Source organism: Equus przewalskii, chromosome 15 (genome assembly GCF_037783145.1).
Source record: "Equus przewalskii isolate Varuska chromosome 15, EquPr2, whole genome shotgun sequence".
Taxonomy (NCBI): Eukaryota; Metazoa; Chordata; class Mammalia; order Perissodactyla; family Equidae; genus Equus; species Equus przewalskii.
Window position 1 is genome coordinate 49,259,823 of NC_091845.1, and position 20,747 is coordinate 49,280,569.

The following is a 20,747-nucleotide window of genomic DNA, read 5'->3' on the forward strand; positions in this document are numbered from 1 at the left end:
ATGGATTGGAAGAATAAACATAGTTAAAATGTCCATACTACCTAAAGTAATCTACAGATTCAATGCTATCCCAATCAGAATCCCAAGAACATTCTTCACAGAAATTGAACAAACAATCCTAAAATTCATATGGGGCAACAAAAGACCCCGAATTGCTAAAGCAATCCTGAGCAAGAAAAACAAAGCCGGCGGAATCACAATCCCCGATTTCAAAACATACTACAAAGCTACAGTGATCAAAACAGCATGGTACTGGTACAAAAACAGGTCCACAGATCAATGGAACAAAATTGAAAGCCCAGAGATAAAACCACACATCTCTGGAGAGCTAATCTTCGACAAAGGAGCAGAGGGCCTACAATGGAGAAAAGAAAGTCTCTTCAACAAATGGTGCTGGGAAAACTGGACAGCCACATGCAAAAGATTGAAAATTGACCATTCTTTTTCACCACACACCAAAATAAACTCAAAATGGATCAAAGACCTAAAGATTAGGCCTGAAACAATAAGTCTTCTGGAAGAGAATATAGGCAGTACACTCTTTGACATCAGTTTCAAAAGAATCTTTTCGGACACTGTAACTCCTCAGTTGAGGGAAACAATAGAAAGAATAAACAAATGGGACTTCATCAGAGTAAAGAGCTTCTTTAAGGCAAGGGAAAACAGGATTGAAACAAAAAACAGCTAACTGGGAATAAATATTTACAAGCCACTTATCCGACAAAGGGTTAATCTCCATAATAGAGATTAAAGAACTCACACGGCTTAACAACAAAAAAACAAACAACCCGATCAAAAAATGGGCAGAGGACATGAACAGACATTTCTCAAAAGAAGATATGAATATGGCCAATAGACACATGAAAAGATGTTCATCATTGCTAATCATCAGGGAAATGCAAATCAAAACTACACTAAGATATCACCTTACACCCGTTAGATGGCAAAAATATCCAAAACCAAGAATGACAAATGTTGGACAGGTTGTGGAGAAAAAGGAACCCTCATACACTGTTGGTGGGAAAGCAAACTGGTACAGCCACTATGGAAAACAGTATGGAGATTTCTCAAAAAGTTAAAAATAGAAATACCCTATGACCCAGCCATCCCATTACTGGGTATCTATCCTAAGAACCTGAAATCAGAAATCCCAAGAGTCCCTTGCACCCCTATGTTCATCGCAGCATTATTTACAATAGCCAAGACGTGGAACCAACCTACATGCCCAGAAACTGATGATTGGATAAAGAAGATATGGTATATATACACAATGGAATACTACTCAGCCATAAAAAAAGACAAAATTGGCCCATTCGCAGCAACGTGGATGGACCTCGAGGGTATTATGTTAAGCGAAATAAGTCAGTCAGAGAAAGACGAAGTCTATATGACTCCACTCATAGGTGGAAGTTAATATATTGACAAGGAGATCTGATCGGTGGTTACCAGGGAAAAGGGGGGTGGGGGGAGGGCACAAAGGGGGAAGTGGTGTACCCACAACATGACTAACAATAATGTACAACTGAAATCTCACAAGGTTGTAATCTATCATAACATTAATTAAAAAAAAAAAATGCAGAGTCCTGGGGCTGGCCTGGTGGCGCAGCGGTTAAGTTCACACGTTCCGCTTCTCTGCAGCCCAGGGTTCGCAGGTTCGGATCCCGGGTGCAGACATGGCACCACTTGGCACGCCATGCTGTGGTAGGCATCCCACATGTAAAGGAGAGGAAGATGGACATGGATGTTAGCTCAGGTCCAGTCTTCCTCAGCAAAAAGAGGAGGACTGGCAGTAGTTAGCTCAGAGCTAATCTTCCTCAAAAAACAAAAACGCGGAGTACTAACTCATCTAGACCTACTCAATCTGGATTTCTTGTGCCCTGGAGCTAAAGATCCAACAAGCATAGTTCTCCATACTCTGTAGAGGCCATGATTCCCAAAGACACTCAACCACCCTAGATCCATGGGGGTCTCTGGGATACTCTAGTCAGATACTTTAGGGAAAGTGACCCCTATATAGTCATGCATCACTTAATGACAGGGATACATTCTGAGAAATGCATTGTTAGGTGATTTCATTATTGGGCGAACATCACAGAGTGTAGTTACACAAATTTAGATGGTAGAGCCTACTACACACCTAGGCTATGTGGTACTAATCTTATGGGACCACCGTCACATATGCAGTCCGTTGTTGACCAAAACATCATTATACGGCACATGACTGTATTCCCAGTCCAGCACTGGGGCTGAACTAGTCTTAATTCTAAAACATTGGTGAAATAAGTAACAGAATCTCCGCCCAAAGATAAATTAATAAAGCCCCAAAGATATCTGAGACTAGACCTGGCTCCATTAAGTGCAAGTCAAACTTGGGAAGGGTTTGGGAGAGTGGAGGATTTGAAGCTGGATAGGGCTGGATACCATTCCTTTGGAGGATGCCATGATGCCCGGGGTCAGTCTTAATCATCTCTCACACACACACAGTCAGCCGTGAACAACACTCTCAGATGAAAATACGCTGAGAATGGAGAGGCCTGGGAGTAGTATTCACACTCTGATTAAGCGTTCAAGGTAAATTCTCAAAAGTGGTTGGAAAGAAACTGACAGGAGATTCCCCAATACTTCATCACCTACCTTCCAGCCAATCAGCAGAATGTTCAGTTCAAAGTAAGCTGACAAACTATAACAGCGGCAGCATGCTCCCCACCTCCATCTAACCCCAGGCTATTCCACAGACCCTCCTCCTCACCTTTCCGATGCCTTCGTCCTGTGGGGCACCTCCCACCACATCGGTGGAAGACGTGTGTGAGAAGTGGCCAGCGGTAACTGCATAACCTGTAAAGGATGGGCAGAAACCAAGGATGAGGTTGAGAAAGGAGGGCAGGGAAGAAAAAGACCCATCAGAGGAAAAAGTTTCCGAAGCATTTCTTAGCCAGACAGTTATGAGACTCAGTTATTCCTGGAACATAAATTACCAGGGAACAAATGGCAGCTGTCAGTCTTCTCATGCTAAAATGACTCATCTCACAAAAAGACATGTTCACAAGCCATCAGGGCAGGAAAGAGTACATTCTGAGTGTCCTCTTTGTGACAGGCACTATGCTAAATTTCTTTTTCTTTTTTGAGATATAATTTTCATGAAGTACGCATCTGAAGTGTAGAACTTAACAAATCTGTACACACGTACATAACCATACAATCACCACCCAGAGTGAATACAACCATACGACCATTGCCCCAGAAGCCTCATTGCCTCTCCCAGTGAGTACCCCCCACAGGCAGCCAATATTCTGATTTCTATCAGTATAATGATAAGTTTGTCTGGTGTAGAACTTCACTCAACATTAACATCTGTGACGTTCACCATACTGTTCAGTGTAGGAGTAGTTTGTTTCTTTTTACTGTTGAGTAATGTTCCATTGTAAGAATATATCATAGTATCTTTACTTTTTTTCCTGTTGCTAGCCATTTGGGTTGTCCCCATTTGGGGGCTATTATGAGTAAAGCTGCTATGAACATTCTTGTATGTATTTTTGGATGCCATCATCTCTCCGTCTCACAACTCTATGAGGAAGGTATGATCATTTCTTCCATTTTACAGATGCGGAAAGAGGGACTAAACATGGCTAAGGAAATCCAATCTGTGTGTCTCCAGTGCCCTTTCTGTTAACCATCATGCCACACTCTCTCCTAAGAGAAGGCAGAAAAAAGCTGACAGTGGGTGGGTGGGCAGGTAGATGAGCAAAGAATCTGGATGCAAAAGGAATCTGGAAACAAAAGTAAAAGTTGTCTGAGTTTAGTCTAAACGTCTCCTACTTTCTGAAAGCCTTGCTAGCAGGCCAAAAGCTATCCTCTGGCCAGCAGAAACCCTGTGCAGGCTGCCATGTATTTTCCAAACCTTGTCATCACCCTCAAACCCTAGTGCTGTGATCATAAGCTGTGTGGGTTTTGTGATGACACCATATCATGATCAATTCCTATTCACCACATGGCTGATTTCCTTTAGACGGGGAGGCTCACATTACCTGAGAGTATTATGATGATATCAAAGCCTCTATGACCCTTGCAACCCCTCCAGCAATAAGAGCCTCTATTTGGTCCACAGGGAGAAGCCACGGGCCCTAGGATCTATCCTACACCCTAAAGCTAGCACCCAAACCAGGCTCTTCTGCCTTCTCTTCATTCTCTGATCTAATAAACATGTGTTGAGTCCCTACTCTGCACCAAAACTTGTAGTTAGAAGGAAAAAGGCAAGTCAACAGCTCCATACTACCATCTCACAAGTGAGTCTCCATCTATGCAAAAAGGGGGCCAGGGACTCCCCCGGATTTAAGCCATATGAAATGAGTGTGAACGAGCATTGTTTTCTCATCATCAGGCCTTCCTAAATTTAGCTTCATTTTCAGTCCAGAGTCATAGCATCTAGAACATGAATTAAAGAAAAGAGTTATGTAAAACTGTCATGTTTACAAGCGAAGACAGCCTATCTTTGTTCTTAAATAGGCATGGTCTTGTCCTGGAGTCATCCTTGCCTGGTGGCTGCTAACTCAAATTGTATCTATCTTCTTTCTAGAAGATTAAAAGGGTTGAGAAAATTTTCTGAGCCTTTAATTAAACTTCAGCATTAGACTGCCATCTGTCATGATCATTTCTAGTTCTTGTTATCTCTATCTGCAACCAGTTTTGCAACCAGGAAGCAGAGACCTCATCCAAAGGAATGCATGGAAAACTAGGATTCTATTGCACTCATTTTGTATCTGATCATCTGAACTTGAGTAACTGCTAAAATAAGAAAATAAAATTCTTGCTTCCTTAGAAGTTCCATTTCAGCTTTTTAATTAAATCACATCGTTTTAATTCAGTCTCCTTCTTTGTTCTCCTCACTACCTTGTGTGTGCAGGGCTCCATGTTAAGGTGCCCTGGCTAAAAATGTAACTAATTAGAACAATAGATGTAAAAGCTAACCAACTCTTCTTTCCACTAGCAAAGCAATAATTCGTGAGCTTGATGGTAATCACTCCCATTTCCCCTTTCTTACCTGTCATCTCCCCAAGCTACTTACCCAGGTACGTGTACCGTCTGTTCATGATCGCTTCATCATTCAATTTGAAATAGGTGTTGTCCGTAAGGTTCAGCACTTTGACCGTTCCAGCCCAATAAAATGACCCCGGGGCGCCCATCACCACCAGCTCCTAAAGAAGAGAAACCCAAAGATAAATAGAGAAGGAACCTGAAGAGGAGAGTAGACGGTGTGATGAGAACCACAATCACAGCAAAGACCCCAGAATTAAAGATCCCTCACAGAGGATTTTCTTCAGCTGAGCAATATAAAATATTTCGCCAGATTCCCTGGCATTATGGAATCTATGATACGGATGGGGTTATCAGGACTCAAAGACGAAGATAACTGAGCAAGGTGACAGAATGAGCAACATACCAGGTCCCTCTCCTACCCACAGTGAGGCTGAACGTAGTGCCTCATCTCTACACCAGGATCAAACAAGCAAACAGCAAAGATTTCTCATTGTCCTAAACTGCAGAATTCCAGGAACGATGCTCATGAAAAGACACCACCATCTCACCCAGCCTGGCCTCCAGTCCTGCTCTCCAGCAACCCCACCTCTGCCCCATACACAGCAAGAGGGAAACAGTGACTGGAATTAGCTTTGCAAAAACTGTGCACTAACACTCCAGGGAAATCCCCTCCAGTCCTCCCTCAGGACTCTCTTCTCAGGAATGGTTCTGAGGCTGGGTTTTCTGGCCACTGTGGCCCACTGCAAACTTGAAAGAACAAAAACAAGAGAGCAGAGAGGCTCACTAAGGGGAAGGACATAGACTGGAAAGAGAAGAAACCACAGACAGCAAGACACAGTACTACTATTAAAAACAGACCCCCCCCCCCCCCCCCCCCGCCCACAACACAAAGACACAGCTGTCATCCAGCATTTAGATTAGGGGCAAATGGGCCTGCATCCTCATCAGGCCTGAGGGAATGCTTGTGCTATAGACCCAGCTAACAACCCATAACTGAAGATAATCTAGTGCTCAAAAATGATTCAGTTACCCAAGAAAGTCAGCACAAATATGTGCACGGTTTTACCTACAAGAAGATGCATCATAACTGTGCTAATAAAAGCTGGAAATGACTTACATGTCATAATAAGGATTCTCAATCATGGTACAGCCATTCAATAGAATTCTGCCACATTAAAAATACTGTAGAAAGGGCCAGCCCAGTGGCACAGCGCTTAAGTTCACACGTTGAACTTCAGCGGCCCAGGCTTTGCCAGTTTGGATCCCAGGTGCAGACACGGCACCGCTTGGCATGCCATGCTGTGGTAGGCGTCCCACATATAGAGTAGAGGAAGATGGGCACGGATGTTAGCTCAGGGCCGGTCTTCAGCAGCAAAAAAAAAGAGAGGAGGATTGGTGGCAGATGTTAGCTCAGGGCTAATCTTCCTCAAAAAAAAATAATAATACTGTAGAAGATCTCATGGCACTGAGAGAGAGTCACAAAGTGCTGTTGAGTTAAAAAGGATATACCAGGGGCCGACCCCTTGGCTGAGTGGTTAAGTTCACGCACTCTGCTGCAGCCGCCCAGGGTTTCGCTGGTTCAGATCCTGGCCATGGAAATGGCACCGCTCGTCAGACCATGCTGAGATGTCATCCCACATACCACAACTAGAAGGACCCACAACTAAAAATATACAACTATGTACCAGGCTTTGGGGAGAAAAAGGAAAAATAAAATCTTAAAAAAAAAAAAAGAATATACCAAACAACATGTAAGCTATCATCGTGTCTTGTGAAAGGAAAAAAAAATCTAGACAGACAAAGACCAGAAGGATAAGCCCCAAAATGTTTATGGTTTTTTCCACTGGGTGATAGGATTATGGGAATCTCTCTCTGTCCTTAAAGTTTATTTTCTTTGTTCTAGAATTTTGAAAAACACAATGATTAAACCCTGAGGAGGAAGGGTTTCTATGGGAAATGCAAAATGCATTCACAGGATGACATCACACCAGCATTAAAACGGAGCCCACACTGTGTGGAGGTGGTGGGGGCAGGGGGAGAGGGAGAGGCAGGTGTCCATTGCAGCCTCACATCATTGCTGTCCCTGGCTGAGGCTTTCATCCCTTCCTTCCCCAACAGGGAATCCTTTCTTTATGACTACCTATATTTTCTAAAGTATCTACACTGCAGTAAGAAATAAAAATTATTTTCCTAACAAAATCATTTTTCCCTTAATATTTATTAAGCATCTATTATTAAGTATGAAAGCCTACCCCAGATACACAGATCAATGAAGTCCCTTTGTTATGACATTTTCAGGGTAAGGCAACATGGAAATGTACAAAATGTTTTAGAAAAACATTCTATCCAAAAGAGTTAAAATAAAGATGATTTTAGAGGTAAACCCTCCAGTTGTACAAAACCCCAAAAGTGCAGGTCATACAAGTTCGTGGAGATCACAGACACGTGTCTCATTGCTGAAACACACTCACCCCTCCCTCGGCCTCTGGAGTCCCCACACTGTTATATTTCAGAAACCTCCTTCCGGGCTGACGCCTCTCTGCAGAGCCGGCCTCACCACTGTCACAAGCTACTGGTTTCCAACAAGTCCCTGGAGGCTTAGATCTGCCACGAGGATTCTGAGTTTCCAATGACAGTTCATAAAGTCACACTTAATTCCCAGGGAGCAAATGTCTGAAAAAGCCAGAAACATCTGAAGAGAAGATCAGAGACAAGAGGATAGAGCATGCAGGTGGGCGGGCAAGCAAGCGTGTGACAGCGGAGATATCAGCGAGGTCTTCAGCGCTTTGAACAACATGTGCTCTGTGGTCATTTTGGGAAAGGACCTTGACAAAGAGTAGGGCGTGAGCACAGACTGAAGAAAAGCCACCGACTCCTGCCTAAATGGTGTGTTCTTGATAATTCAGGAAGGTGTGAACCAAGAATGACTGCTGAGGAGTACTTCATTTTAAGGTTCTGAGATCCTGTCCACCTCGAAGGAAGCTGCTGATGCTAAGGCCGATACTCTCAGAGGGATCTCACCGTTTTACAAAAATGCATCACTTTCGGCACTCAGGACTCATCACTGGGAAAACACAGGCAGTACATTCATTTATTCATTCATTCCTCTTATACTCATCTGTTCTGTGAAAGGGACTGTGTTCATTCTAGAAAGGGTGTGAGAAAGACAAATGATCAGGTCAGCAGAGGAGAGAGATTTTTTTCCTTGGCCTCGAGCTCAGAAGGGAATTTGTAATCAGTGTCCAAACACCCAGGGCACAGAAGAACATATGAGCAATATCCTTCGTACCAGCTGTATACACAGTGTAGAGCTTTCTCCACCTGTAGCTCTTCATAAGCCAAACCTCTGAGCATCACTAGAGATCCGGAAGGCTCTTCAGGACACCAGGCAGTGGACATGTTGCTTTCTGATGACTTAAATTAATCCAGGATAAAAGTTGAGAAATGTATGTCTAACACATGCCTGCATCCACTCTCTCAAACATCACAAAGAGGATAAGACAAGGTGATCCCTCTTCTCAAAAACCTTTAAAGCCAACACCTCACTTTCCGCCCCCCCCCTCCTCTCAGTGGCTCATGCCCCCTTCTCCCTTCAGTACAAACCAGATAAACTGAGACCAAGCCTGAGACCCTCAGGGCTGGGGGCGGGGGGGCAGGAAACAGCCTCTTCCTGGAAGTGCCTCATATTCTGCTTTTTCCATTCACTACAGATGACGCCTCTGCCCTTTCGGCACTGTTCACAAGGGCCAGGAAAACCTTATCCATGCTTTCCACCACCCAGGAACAGCCAACACAAATGTCACACACAAAAATGCAAGCTTCTCCACAAGCCAAAGGCCATCACTGCCCAAATCACGCGTGTGGAATTCCATCCATAAGCAGTGTGGGCCTTTTCCCAGCATGCATTTATTAGCAGAACCTCTGGAGGTACAGGGATATCTGGGCATGCCTGAGAGAAGCCGCGGGCTTTTCTCTGCACACTCCAAGTGGGCGCGAGCAGTGGGGCAGAAGAGTGATCAGGATCTACAACAGAAGTCTCGCAGAACAGAGTTCTGCCCAGATGTCTCCAGGTTTCCACAGTGGTGCTCCAACGTTGGCTTGGTTGGTCCACCAACCGTTGGCGGGGTCTTCTCTTGCTGGCTAGGAGTATCTATCACCTCTGTTATCCTAGGCTACAAAAATAAATGCAGTTCCCAGGAAACTCTCCCTTTATCCTCAATGATGGGCTAAAACTCATGTGGTATCCATAACTCAAACAGCTTTGATAACCCCAGGGTCACCGACCTTCAGGTCAAGCAGGCACCCTGGCCCAGAGTACTTTGGGCCAAAATGGCCATGCCCGGAAGGCCATAGAAGCACATCCAACTTGGGAGGCAGCTGCCTGCCCTGTGCAGGGACAGCGCAGCCCACAGCAAAGGCAAGCCCAAGTGACAAGGTCAGCCAGAGGGCAGAGGAGGAGGGCAGTACTGCTTGACCCTTTTGACCACATTTCCCGCTCAGCCTCCAACAGCTGAAGTTCCAGAAACGAGCGAGGCTGCGAGTTCAAAGACCTCCTGTTTAGGAAGGCCAAGAGCCTGGGAACTGATGCAGAGGCCAAAGCCCAGAGCAGCCAGGAGACCACGTGACCGAGTCAGAGGACTGAGCCTCCCACTTGCTGCCATCCCCTGCCCATCCATGCCCCTCAGCCCCACTGTTGATGCTCCAGCCAGCACATGCTGACGCACCATGGTTCCTTTGGGCTGTGGATCCCAGAGCCTGGAGTTTCCATATGTCCTCTCATCTCCCCAGTCACCTTGAGCTTGCATACCCACCTGAGTCTCCCCTCCACACTCCTGCCCTTCCCGCTCCTCTGACCAAGCCCTCCTTCCACCCAGCCCCAATGCTCTTGTCTTCCTTGCCTTTCCACATAGCGAGACCACAGTGACACCCCCTCCCTGGCAACTCTTTCTCTCCCTTTCTTCTCCATCAACATCTCTGATAAGTTCCTATTTCTGTGACGAATCTACTTTCTCCTCTCAGTGTCTAAAAGAGGCACTCTCCACCCCTCCCCCAACACACACCCCTGCTGGCCCCACACTAAACACACCCAGTCCCCTCAGCGAGTTATCAGCAATGGCCAAATCTAAGTTTCTAACTCAGACTGAGCTCCAGTCCCTATATGCAAATATCTTCTAAAAACATCCATGAGTGTCCTGCCCATCACCTCACACTGCCCATGTCTAAATCTGACCCATCAGTTTACCTCTCCCAGTGGATTCTTTCCTGTGCAGCCCCCTTACTACCAGGGCACCACCATTCCCCAGAACCCTGGCTCAAAGCCTCCTTCCTTTACACCAGTCCTCTGGCCACCCAGCCATTGGTACTGCCTTCATATTCTCCAACTTCCCCCATCACTTTTATTCCTAAAGCGTCCCCCTAGCCTGACTTGTTGCTTTGTGGCTAGACCATCACAGCCTCCTTCCTGGCCTCCCTCCAGGCTCTCCCACTTCCAGACTCCTAGGCATATGCAGCCCAAACGGCCTTTCTTACAGCACTGCCATCCACCGCGTCCCTCACCTGCTTGCGAACTCACAGTGATTCCCTGTGGCCTACTGGTTGAGTCATACTTTATAGACCTTCCTGGAGGAACAACAGCCATAGAAGTTACACAATCTAGATGCTTACTGAGATGAAAGAAGAGAGTGAACTTGGCATAAGGCAGGATGGTATTTCAAATCACTGGGGATAGAAAGAACTGCTTAACAAACCAGTATCAGAACAATCAACTATACAGTTAGGAAAACAATGGAGTTTGTTTTTACCATATAAGGATTGCAAAAATAAATCCAAGATGGATTAAACATACGTATTTTTTTAATCTATAAAAGTGCTAGAAGAAAATATAAGTGGATATTTCATATTCTTAGGATGGAGATGATCTTCCTAAGAGAGAGGTCTAGAATCCAGAAAGAGAAAGACTGATAGATTTGACCAATATAAATGTTCAATGTCAGTACAATAAAAATACTATAAGCAAACGTAAAAGACTGATGAAAAAACTTCGCAACACGTAAGAGATAAGAGATTAGTGTTGAAAATACAAGTTCCTAAAAATCAGTAAAACAATTTTATAAAAAATAGAACAGACTAAGAACATAGACAGGAAATTTCCAGAAAAATACATACAAATGGCCAACACTAAACTGCATTAATAATTAGGTAAAAGGACATTAAAATGAGGTATCTTTTTTTAATGACAAAAATTAAAAGTGTTGGTGAGAGAACAAAGGGACAGTGACACACAACTGAGGGGAACATCAATTGGTAAACATTTATGAAGTCCAATTTGCCAGCATGTACCAAAATTTAAATTTTGGATAGCTTTTGACCCAGCAACACCTCTACTATGCAACTGTCCTAAAGAAATGTGCACTTGTGCACAAGACGCCACGCATGGGGACCTCGAGTACAAGGCTGCCAGTAGGAGTCTGGCATGCTTGTGCAGCAGCTGCAAGTCTCTGTGGTTGGAAGCAGTGAGTTGGGGAAGGCCAGGTAACAGGCGAGGCTGGAAAGTTTAGGAGGCCATGGGGAGGAGCGTGGATTTTATTGTAAGTGTGATGAGAAGACACCAGAAGGTTCTGAGCAAAGGAGCACCACAATATTCTCCTTGTTTCTAAAAGTTGGTTATGGCTGCTGTGTGGGAACAATCTGTTGGGAGGTGAGGCAGGAAGCGGGAAGTCAGGACAGCTCTGCAGTGGACCAGGAGGAGGACATCTGCACCTTAGATCTGGGGTGGGGGTAGAGGCGGAGAGAATGGATGTCTTTGCGATAGGTTTTAAGGGCATAGAAAGTGGGACCTGCTGATGGTTTGGATGTAGGAGAGTGAGTAAGAGAAGAATCTTTTCATTTTTGGCCTGAACAGCTAGGAAGATTGGTGGTGCCATCCACATGGCTTAGCATGGAACTCTGTGTGGAGCAGACTGTCATAAAAACGACAGTGAATGGATACAGTAAGAATTACTGAAGGTAAGGAATGGGAGGTTGGGAGGGAAGCATCTCATATTTATTGGTTTGAGAGAGAAAGATAATAAAATTTCTGACTTTTCCACCTTTTCCATTTTGCTTTCTAGATTAGACACTATATTACCAACTGTCTATTTTTTTTCTTCAAATTTAAATAGCAGTTTCAGAAATTAAGGTGGGCAGTTTTGCTCCTCATCAGAAGGGGTGCTCTTCAGAAAGCTGTGGAAACCACTGGGTGTTATTGGTCCTTTCTCTCCCTCAATGTCTCGTCCCCTGCTGCAGCTTTGGGTTGTCCTGGAGTGAGTGAAGGAGAGAAGATGTCAGAAAGCCAGGCCCACGGGCCAAGACACAGAGTTTGGATTTCCATCCATCATGTGATGGGAAGTCACAGAGTCAGAAGGGCAGGGTTTGATTTTGAAAGATTCCTCAGGCTGGTGAGCAGAAAACTCGAGGTGAGGGTTGAGAACGGATGCAGACTGAGGTGATGAAAACGTCCTGCCACTAGACAGAGGTGATGGTTGCACAACACGGTGAATGTACTAAACACCACTGAATTGTTTGCTTCAAAACGGCTATTAAAATGGTGAATTTTATGTTGTGTGTATTTTACTACAATAAAAAAAATGGATGCAGGAATATCAACTCAAGGCCAGTACATCCTCTGGAGATGACAGTAGCTTTTCTAGAAGGCTGATGGTGGTGGGAATTAAAGCTGCCATATTTGGGATATGTTTTGGAGGTTAAAACAACAGGATTTCAGATGAATTAGAAGTAAAAAGTACTTTTTTGTTTTGGCCTAAGTAACCAGATGGATGATGATCCTAGCATGAAACTTTGCACATGGCAGACACTCATAAAAATATTTGAGAAATGAGGAGTTGATGCAAAGGGTAAACTTACAGTGGGGAAGACTCACATAAGAAAACAGCCTCTAAAAACATACCACCAGCCAAAGGTCATGGAATGGCTGCATAGGTACACACGCATTTAAGTCTACGGTCCTTCAGAATTTGGGAAAGGGGATGGTTGAAGCCGTGCATAAAAATCAAGTCTCTCCACTAAGGAGAGAGGAATGATAGGAGGTGATGCTTAATGTATCTTCACAACTGCCAACGAGACACAAACTTGACTGAGCACTGCCTCACATACACCACCTTTAATCAATTCCCTCCACGGGTCTCAGAGTCAAGCTGACTCCTAGAGAAACTGTCCAAATACGGGTATCCTCCAAATGAACCAGCCCACCCCCTCTTCCCAGTGGTCTCTGGCCAGCAGGTGCCCCCACCAGTTTCGATAACATTCCCTGGATGTGAGGACCAGGATCTACTCCCTCACGGCTGAGGAAGGTGGGGGCACAGGAAGACCCATCACAAGGGGCTATCACAGTCACAATCAGCAAGGAAATGAACCCCAAGAAGAGAAGAAATGCCCAAACAGCCAACACCCACCTCGGTGAAGAAACCTGCTATCCCAGCCTGGCAGGAGCCGTGTTCCTCTCCGTACTTCTTCTTGTACTCTAGAGGGGGAGGGAGGGGAAGAGAAGCAAACCACAGCCTCGTCAGTGTGTGCCAGTCGTGTGTGGAGCAGCCGAGCGTGCTGGCCAGTTCCCCATGTGCTGCTGCGGGCTGGGCCCAGGGACGCCATCCAGACTTGGGGCGTGGAAGGACAGTCTCAGGAATCCACCAGACCTCAAAAATCCAGGCTCTGGTGCCATCGGATTGTGAGACTGCCAAATGCCCCAGCGAACTTCCTGCATGCACGTAGGGAAAGAGGAGCAGCAGCCGTGGTAATTAAGTGGGAGGCTGGTGACAATTATTTCATTTACTTCAGGAAGGATGGACAGCCCCAGTAGGAAGGAGGAGCTGAAAACATGACCCAGAAATGGAATGATGTGGCCATCCCAGTGTGGAGTCCCCTGGAAGACGATCAAGCCTCCCAAAAAGACACTCTATACAGCTGGAGGCAATATGCTGTCTACCATTCAACCAGAAGCCAGCCATCAAAGCCCATGGCTGCAGGAAGAGAGGATGCCGCTGGACCTGCCCCAGCACACAGTTACGCTATCACTGATGACGTATGGTGATGCTACTCACTGACTCCTTCATCTTCCTTGTGTGGAAGGAAAAGAGGAGATCTCTCCAGGTCAAAAGGAAACTAATGGATAAGTTCTCTGCCTCCACCACTCCCTCAGTTCCAACACTCCGATCTGACAAAGGGGGCGTTCTATTGCTGCTGTTTTATTTTTACGTTGGCAAGGAAGAGGGTTTGGAATGTCCTAAGCACTGCGTTAGCTGCCCCCACTCACATCATTTCATTGATCCCTCATCCCTAGGAACCCATATTGCCATTTGTTAACAGGTAAAACTCTAGAGGCTCAGAAAGGTTAAGCGAATTGTTCAAGGTCACACAGCTAGTAAATGGCAAAGCCAGGATTCTATCCAAGCTGGGACTCAGATACTCACATTCTTTCACCTCTTTGGCCTAGCAAAGGTTTTGCAAAGTGAGTGATTACACAAAATTCGGGAAGTGACCAGCTGTTTAAAATAATTACATTGGTAAAGACAGAGATGGAGTGATGTTCAGCTCAGCTGACTCAAATTAATTACGTGTGAAACTGACATTGCTGGTCACAGGCTGGCAGCCATTCCTGGGCACCAGCAAAATAACCCAGGGAACCCCATGCCACTCCCTGGGCTCTTGGCAAGTCTCTGGTACCATTAAAGGCGATATACTTAATTTTGAAACACAAAATAAATAATACAAAAGAACAACAAAGCTGTGATTGCAACATATGCCACTTCCTGCAGTTCAGAGAGTCTACTAGAGGAGAAGGGGGAAAGGACCCTGGGGAAATATACAGAGTAATTCAGTTTCTAACAACACTCACCGCAGAGCCTGGTAACATTTTCCAGTAAGTGGCCATTAACCACTGCTAAATTACAACGGAATGTCAGTGGAGTTACTCCTCTTCCATGCGAGGGCTAAATCAGTTCCTCCCGCCTTGTCCTGTTATTACAAGGAGAACTCACAGGCCTGCCAGAAAGCAAGCCAATGACGAACGGAACTTGCTTGTTCTCTGCAAAATCTTGCACCAGGGTTGGGAGTGGGGCGTATGCAAAGTCATAAAGAGATCTTGCATCAAACTGTATGACAGCAAGAAATAAAAATAATAAATCCTACATCAAATAGCACAATAGCAAGAAGATCAAAATGTCCCAACCTGAACGAACAGTTCTATTAAATCTGGAAGTTCTGGCAAAAAGTATATCCATGCCACTGACTCTGGGGGTTAAATACCCAGCTGTAACTCTCAAACAAATGAAACATACAAAGGAAATTCAGACCCCATGAGCTGAATGGAACTACAGTGCAGGACACACCAGTTCAGCCTCATAAATTTATGACATGAATAGGAATTATGTGGGAATCACTCATATTTTAAAGAAAATAGTTTCAAGGTCTCTTTTGTGACAGGGACTCCAAAAATAGTAGATATGAAAACTTGTCTTTCCCCACCTCATCCCCAAACTGTGCTGGCAAGTTCTATGCAAGGAGCAGGACCCAGGGTTTCTGAGGTGGCCATTGCCACACTGGGAGCTGAGAGTACCCTACTCCTAGCCCCAGGCAACAGGCCTGCAAGGTGAAACCCTTTTACCAGGACCCCTGCCTCAGCCCCTGTCTTCCCTGGACACCCCATCAGAGGTCTGAGGGCCAGGGACACACAGGAAGCAGGCACCATCCCACTGGCTTTGACATTTCTGAAATCCCAGGGTCTATATTTGCCTTCTCAGGGTGCTCTAGAGCAAGGAATTAAACCACATGGGGCTCCTGGCTAGTATCCATAACTCCAGATTAGAGAACAGGCCATGTTCGACCTTCCAGAAACTTCTATGACTGTAATTAACTCCAACTTGGATAGGATCCAGTCCTAATGCTTCCACCCCCACCCCATCCCACCACACACACTTTGGGGGGCATTAGTGGCAACTCTAGTCTAGGAAGGCCCAACTGGTATGACTGGATTAGACACTTTCACATTCCAAGCCTTCCACAGCCTCCCAGAACCCCTTCCTCAGCTTCTCTGTCCAGGTGACTTTGCAGGTAAAGATAAATGATATCCTCTCCCCATCACAAAATTTATTTGTTCATCACACAGTTTATTCAGCATCAAGATGAGTTTATTCCTCTCAGTGCCCTCAATACCAGCCCTATGCCAGCTACTCAATGTGCTAATGATGGTGTGCTGAGGGAAGAGGAGCACGCATGCTCCTCCGTGCACAGGCCTGAGGCCCAGGTGGAAATGTAAGAGGAGCAGGCACACTCCTCCAGCCACTAAGCACCTGAACTCTCCAACCTGCTCACTTTGGACCTTTGTCCCTCCTGACCTTCCAGCAGTGCCTTTTGTCTTCCAACCCATCAGACTCCTGACGTCCACCTCAGCCTTGCTTGACAAGGAGTTGTGTTCTGGGCACCAGGAATCCTGGGGTTCTCCACCCAGTCCCACTGCTAACCCCAGAGACCTTAGGATGGTGGCGGGTGTGATCAGAGCAGGGCGAGGACCCACAGGATGGATTTTTCTGGGCTTTCCAAATCTAGATTGGCTGATTCTACATTAGGCAAGCCCATCTCCTCTTGGGCCTCAGGAGGAACTGGGTAGAATACTCAGATCCGGTTCTTCAATCCCTGCCCACATCCTGGCATGACCCTTCACTGACTGTCCTCAAATACCTGAGAAAAGCCACTGAGCCACAGATAGGACAGCCCACCCCGGAGACACAGGCCCAAGAAGTCACTGCGCCTGTGTCCAAGTCCAGGCCTCCTTATGCAAAGTGCTCTTCTTATAAAAGCCAAACCCTGCGAAGAACTCATGAGCAGCCTTTTCAAAGCTGTTCCTGATCAACCACATCTTGAGATGCAGCGCCATCGTACAATCATGGCCCCTGAACCCAAAGTTCTATGCCCAGTCCAGCCTGCACCTTTTTGGTAAGAAAGAAAAAAAATATATCACATTGTGCCAGCCTGCTGGATATTCAATAGTCCTGATTAAGTGAGAAGTGATCTAAGAAAGCACTTTGTAAAGTGAACAAGGCCACACAACGGGTAAGATGACACCTCAGGGTGCTGTGGTGATCGTTAGGGCCCAGGGTTGCACTTGGGGGCTTTCCCAAGAGACACCGGCCAGACACATGGACAATGGACCGCAGCACACTTCAGTTGTTTTCATTCTTTTGAGTGCTACTTCTGTGAGTTAAGGATGTCATGGTTATTTTAACCTGATTCCTTCTTCAAAAAGAAAAAATTATATAGAAAGGTCAAGCTGAGGTTTCTCTCTAATCCACTTTCCAAATGTCCACATCCAGGCCTAGGATACGGGTATGGGAGACTACCCTACGTACCATACCCATATCCTAAAAAACTTGATTGTGCTTGCCCAGCCCGGAGAAGGCAGGAAAGCCTCTGCCACAGAGCTATGAGAAGGGAGGTGGGTGTGGAGACTAGGGGCTGCCCCCCAGGTCACACACTCTCCCTCCATTGAGAAGTCCAGGAAGCACAGGGCGGAGGGACCAGGGTGGGACCTCCAGTCTCCTGTGTTCCCAGGGAGAATTTTTCCTCCACACAAAGGCTGTGGGCCCCACAGCGGGCTGCTTCTGGGCACGTCCACTCCGTCTGCAAATGCTCCAAGGATGTGGCCGGGCAGAGAGGGGACTGCAACGTGCTACTTCCCTCCCTCTTCACTGCGAAATGAAACATTGATCTGCCTCGAAGAAGAAGGGAGAATCAGGCTCCGCATCACAGCAGCTCAGAGATGCTGTAACAAACCTAACTCAGTTCAGCTGGGGGGAACCGAATCCGGGAAGCAAGAGAGATGGTTGAAGGAGAGGCCTTAGAGATCACTCAGGGGAGCTGGGAACAGATTGGAAAGCTCTGCCTTTCTGCCTTTCTGCGGTGGGTGGGTTTGAATTGGCCTGCTTCACGCATTTTGATTCATTAAGGTGTATGGCTCCTCCATTCTAAATATGGTCAAATTTTCCTTGGTTCAGCTGCTGGTTTTACTAAACCCTGTCTAAACAGAAGGCAATTCAGAGAGGAAAAAAATACCAGTTTCCAAATGTTCACAATCTGCAACTCAACGCATGGAGCTTACACTACTGAATTTTAATTCATTCAAGAACTAAAGTGGGTGGGGTCACTTCCTGCATCCTTCCAAACTCTGGTGGGATAAAACCATCCCATGGGAAGATCAAGATATACATATGGCGTAACATATATTCTTCCCAATAATCTCTCTTTCAATAACCCATTTGAGAAAGCTTCATCTTTCAAAGCTAGTCTTTTTAACATATCAATTTTAAAATTGTTTTTCCATAGTTCCTTAGCTTGGCCATGAAATAAAATAGAGAAAAAAATACCTTTCCAGTCTTAAATTATTTTTGAATTTTTGCTCAATTTCTGAGTGAATACTAAATAACTGAAAATTAATTTAGGGGACAGGGAATTCGAGCAGATAAATCTCTAGTAATAAAAAGAGCATTTAAACATACAAAACTGAAGAGAGAACAAAACTACCCTCAGTTACAAGGCACCACAGTCTAATGGGGAAAAAAAAAGTAAATGATCTAAATAGCTAGGTTAGAGAGAGAGAACATTTTATCAAAATAATTGATAATTAAGCTATGGTCAACATTAAATGCAAATTGTATAAAGCCAAAACTTACAATTAAGTGAGAGAAAGAGGCTTTAAGAGGGGAAAAGATCTTTAGATAATATCTATAATTCTAACCCCATCTGTTCATTTCACAGATGAAGACACTATTGCTGAGAGAGAGCAGTTTTATTTAAAGCCACACAGCTAATTAGTCTAAGTTGGGACTAAAGAGCCAGGATCCTGATTTCCAATCTGCTTCTGCCACACCACCATGCTTCACAGAGCACATTTCCAGTGATGACATTCTTATCATTTAAAAAAAATGTTTTCCATCGATGGACGAATGGATAAACAAAATGTGGCATTTCATATAATGGAATATTATTCAGCCTTAAAAAGGAAGGAAATTCTGACACATGCCACAACATGGGTGAACCTTGAGGACATCATGTTAAGTGAAATAAGCCAGACACAAAAAGACAAACACTGGATGATTCCACTTACATGAGGCACCTAGAGTAGCCAAATTGATTGAGGCAAAGTAGAACGGTAGTTGCCAGGAAGAAGAGGGGAAGGGGAGTTTCTGTTTAATGGGTACCGAGTTTTAGTTTGGGATGATGACAAAGTTCTGGAGATTGGTGGTGGTGGCTGCACAAGGGTGTGAATGTACATAATACTACAAAACTGTACACTTAAAAATAGTTAAAACGGTAAATTTTATGTATTTTTCACAATAAAATTTTTTAATGTTTTGCAATCTTTAAATAGTTTCTTCTACCCAGAATCCAGTAACACATTTTTCCAACTCCCTACTTCAGAGGCAGAAGCAACTTCACAGGAAGCTAACAGTATAGATATATTCCACTTACTGTGTGTTATGGACCATGCTTGTGTCTTCCCAAAATCCATATGTTGAAACCATGCTCCCCAATGTGAAAGTATTAGGAGATGGGGCCTTGGGAGGCAATGACGATGAGACGAGATCCGGAGGGCAGAGCCCCCACGAATGAGATTAGTGCCCTTAAAAGTCCTGAGAGAGCTTGCTTCTCCCTGCTTTCTGCCATCTGAGGACACAGCAAGAAGCCTGCCATCTATGAACCATGAAGGGTCCTCACTGGACACCAAATCAGCCGGGGCCTTGATCTTGGACTTCCCAGCCTTCAGAACAATGAGAAAAAATGTTACGCGACCCCAGTCTATGGTATTTTTGTTATGCAGCCCTAAATGACCAAGACACTGTACATTGCATTATCTCTTGTCCCTCCAAAAGAAGGGACCCTGAACATGGGATAGTCACATTTCAGTGAGAACCCCAGCTCAGAACTGAGAATTCACTATGTGACCAAAGCTATGGACTTACAAAATAATAATCACTAAAACATTGACAGTCAAATCACTGTTCAGACATTAAAACCAAATACTTAGAGTAAGGAAAGATCCAAGACATAGAGCAGATCGGTCCCCCTGAAAATTTTATAAGGCTAAGGGGCCCCCGTCTGCCCCCTACACCTGCTGGGACGTACCTCTATTTTGTGTCTACAACTGCAAAACTGCAACATAGCTTGAAAAGTCTACAGCGTAGCATCCTAAAAACTTATAAAATAAAATTATGACATAAAAAAACAGGGGATTTTTCTCTGTGATGGGCTACAGTATCCCAGTAATCACACAGAAAACCAACATCTCAACAGAACAGGTAGTACAAAGAAATCTACTCTGAACTGAAAAGCCAGCAACCCTTCCTCTGCTAAATAAGCTTCTGATCTTCATCGACCGCCCTGAGGTTCAGTCTTCTCATCTGCACAATGGAGATAAGAATACTTACCCCAAAATAATGTGGTTACTCAGCAAGATCATCAATGTTAAGTACCAAGGACAACACTTGGCTCCCAGTAGGTGCTCGGTAAGTGTTAAGTGAATCTGAATGTTAGTTTCTCTGACAGGAACAAAACTCAAGACATCCATCATGCAGATATGCAACTTTAGAAGAGGTGATTCATAAAATTTGGACACTCATAAGGAAGATATTAGAAGATGCAGTTTAAGCAATCAATAATTCCATACA

The 20,747-nt window shown here is 44.9% G+C and overlaps 1 protein-coding gene across 2 annotated transcripts in view; it reads right to left on the reverse strand.

Moving 5' to 3' along the window:
- The window catches only part of ITGA9 (integrin subunit alpha 9), a 331,274-nt gene that overhangs the window by 276,566 nt on the left and 33,961 nt on the right, over positions 1–20,747 (reverse strand). For both annotated transcript variants that reach the window (XM_070577273.1, XM_008524662.2), the window contains exons 5-7: positions 13,485–13,552; positions 5,063–5,192; positions 2,750–2,835 (exon numbers count right to left, since the gene is read on the reverse strand). In XM_070577273.1, the coding sequence (XP_070433374.1) occupies positions 2,750–2,835; positions 5,063–5,192; positions 13,485–13,552 (284 nt within the window). The remainder of the gene's footprint in view (positions 1–2,749; positions 2,836–5,062; positions 5,193–13,484; positions 13,553–20,747) is intronic.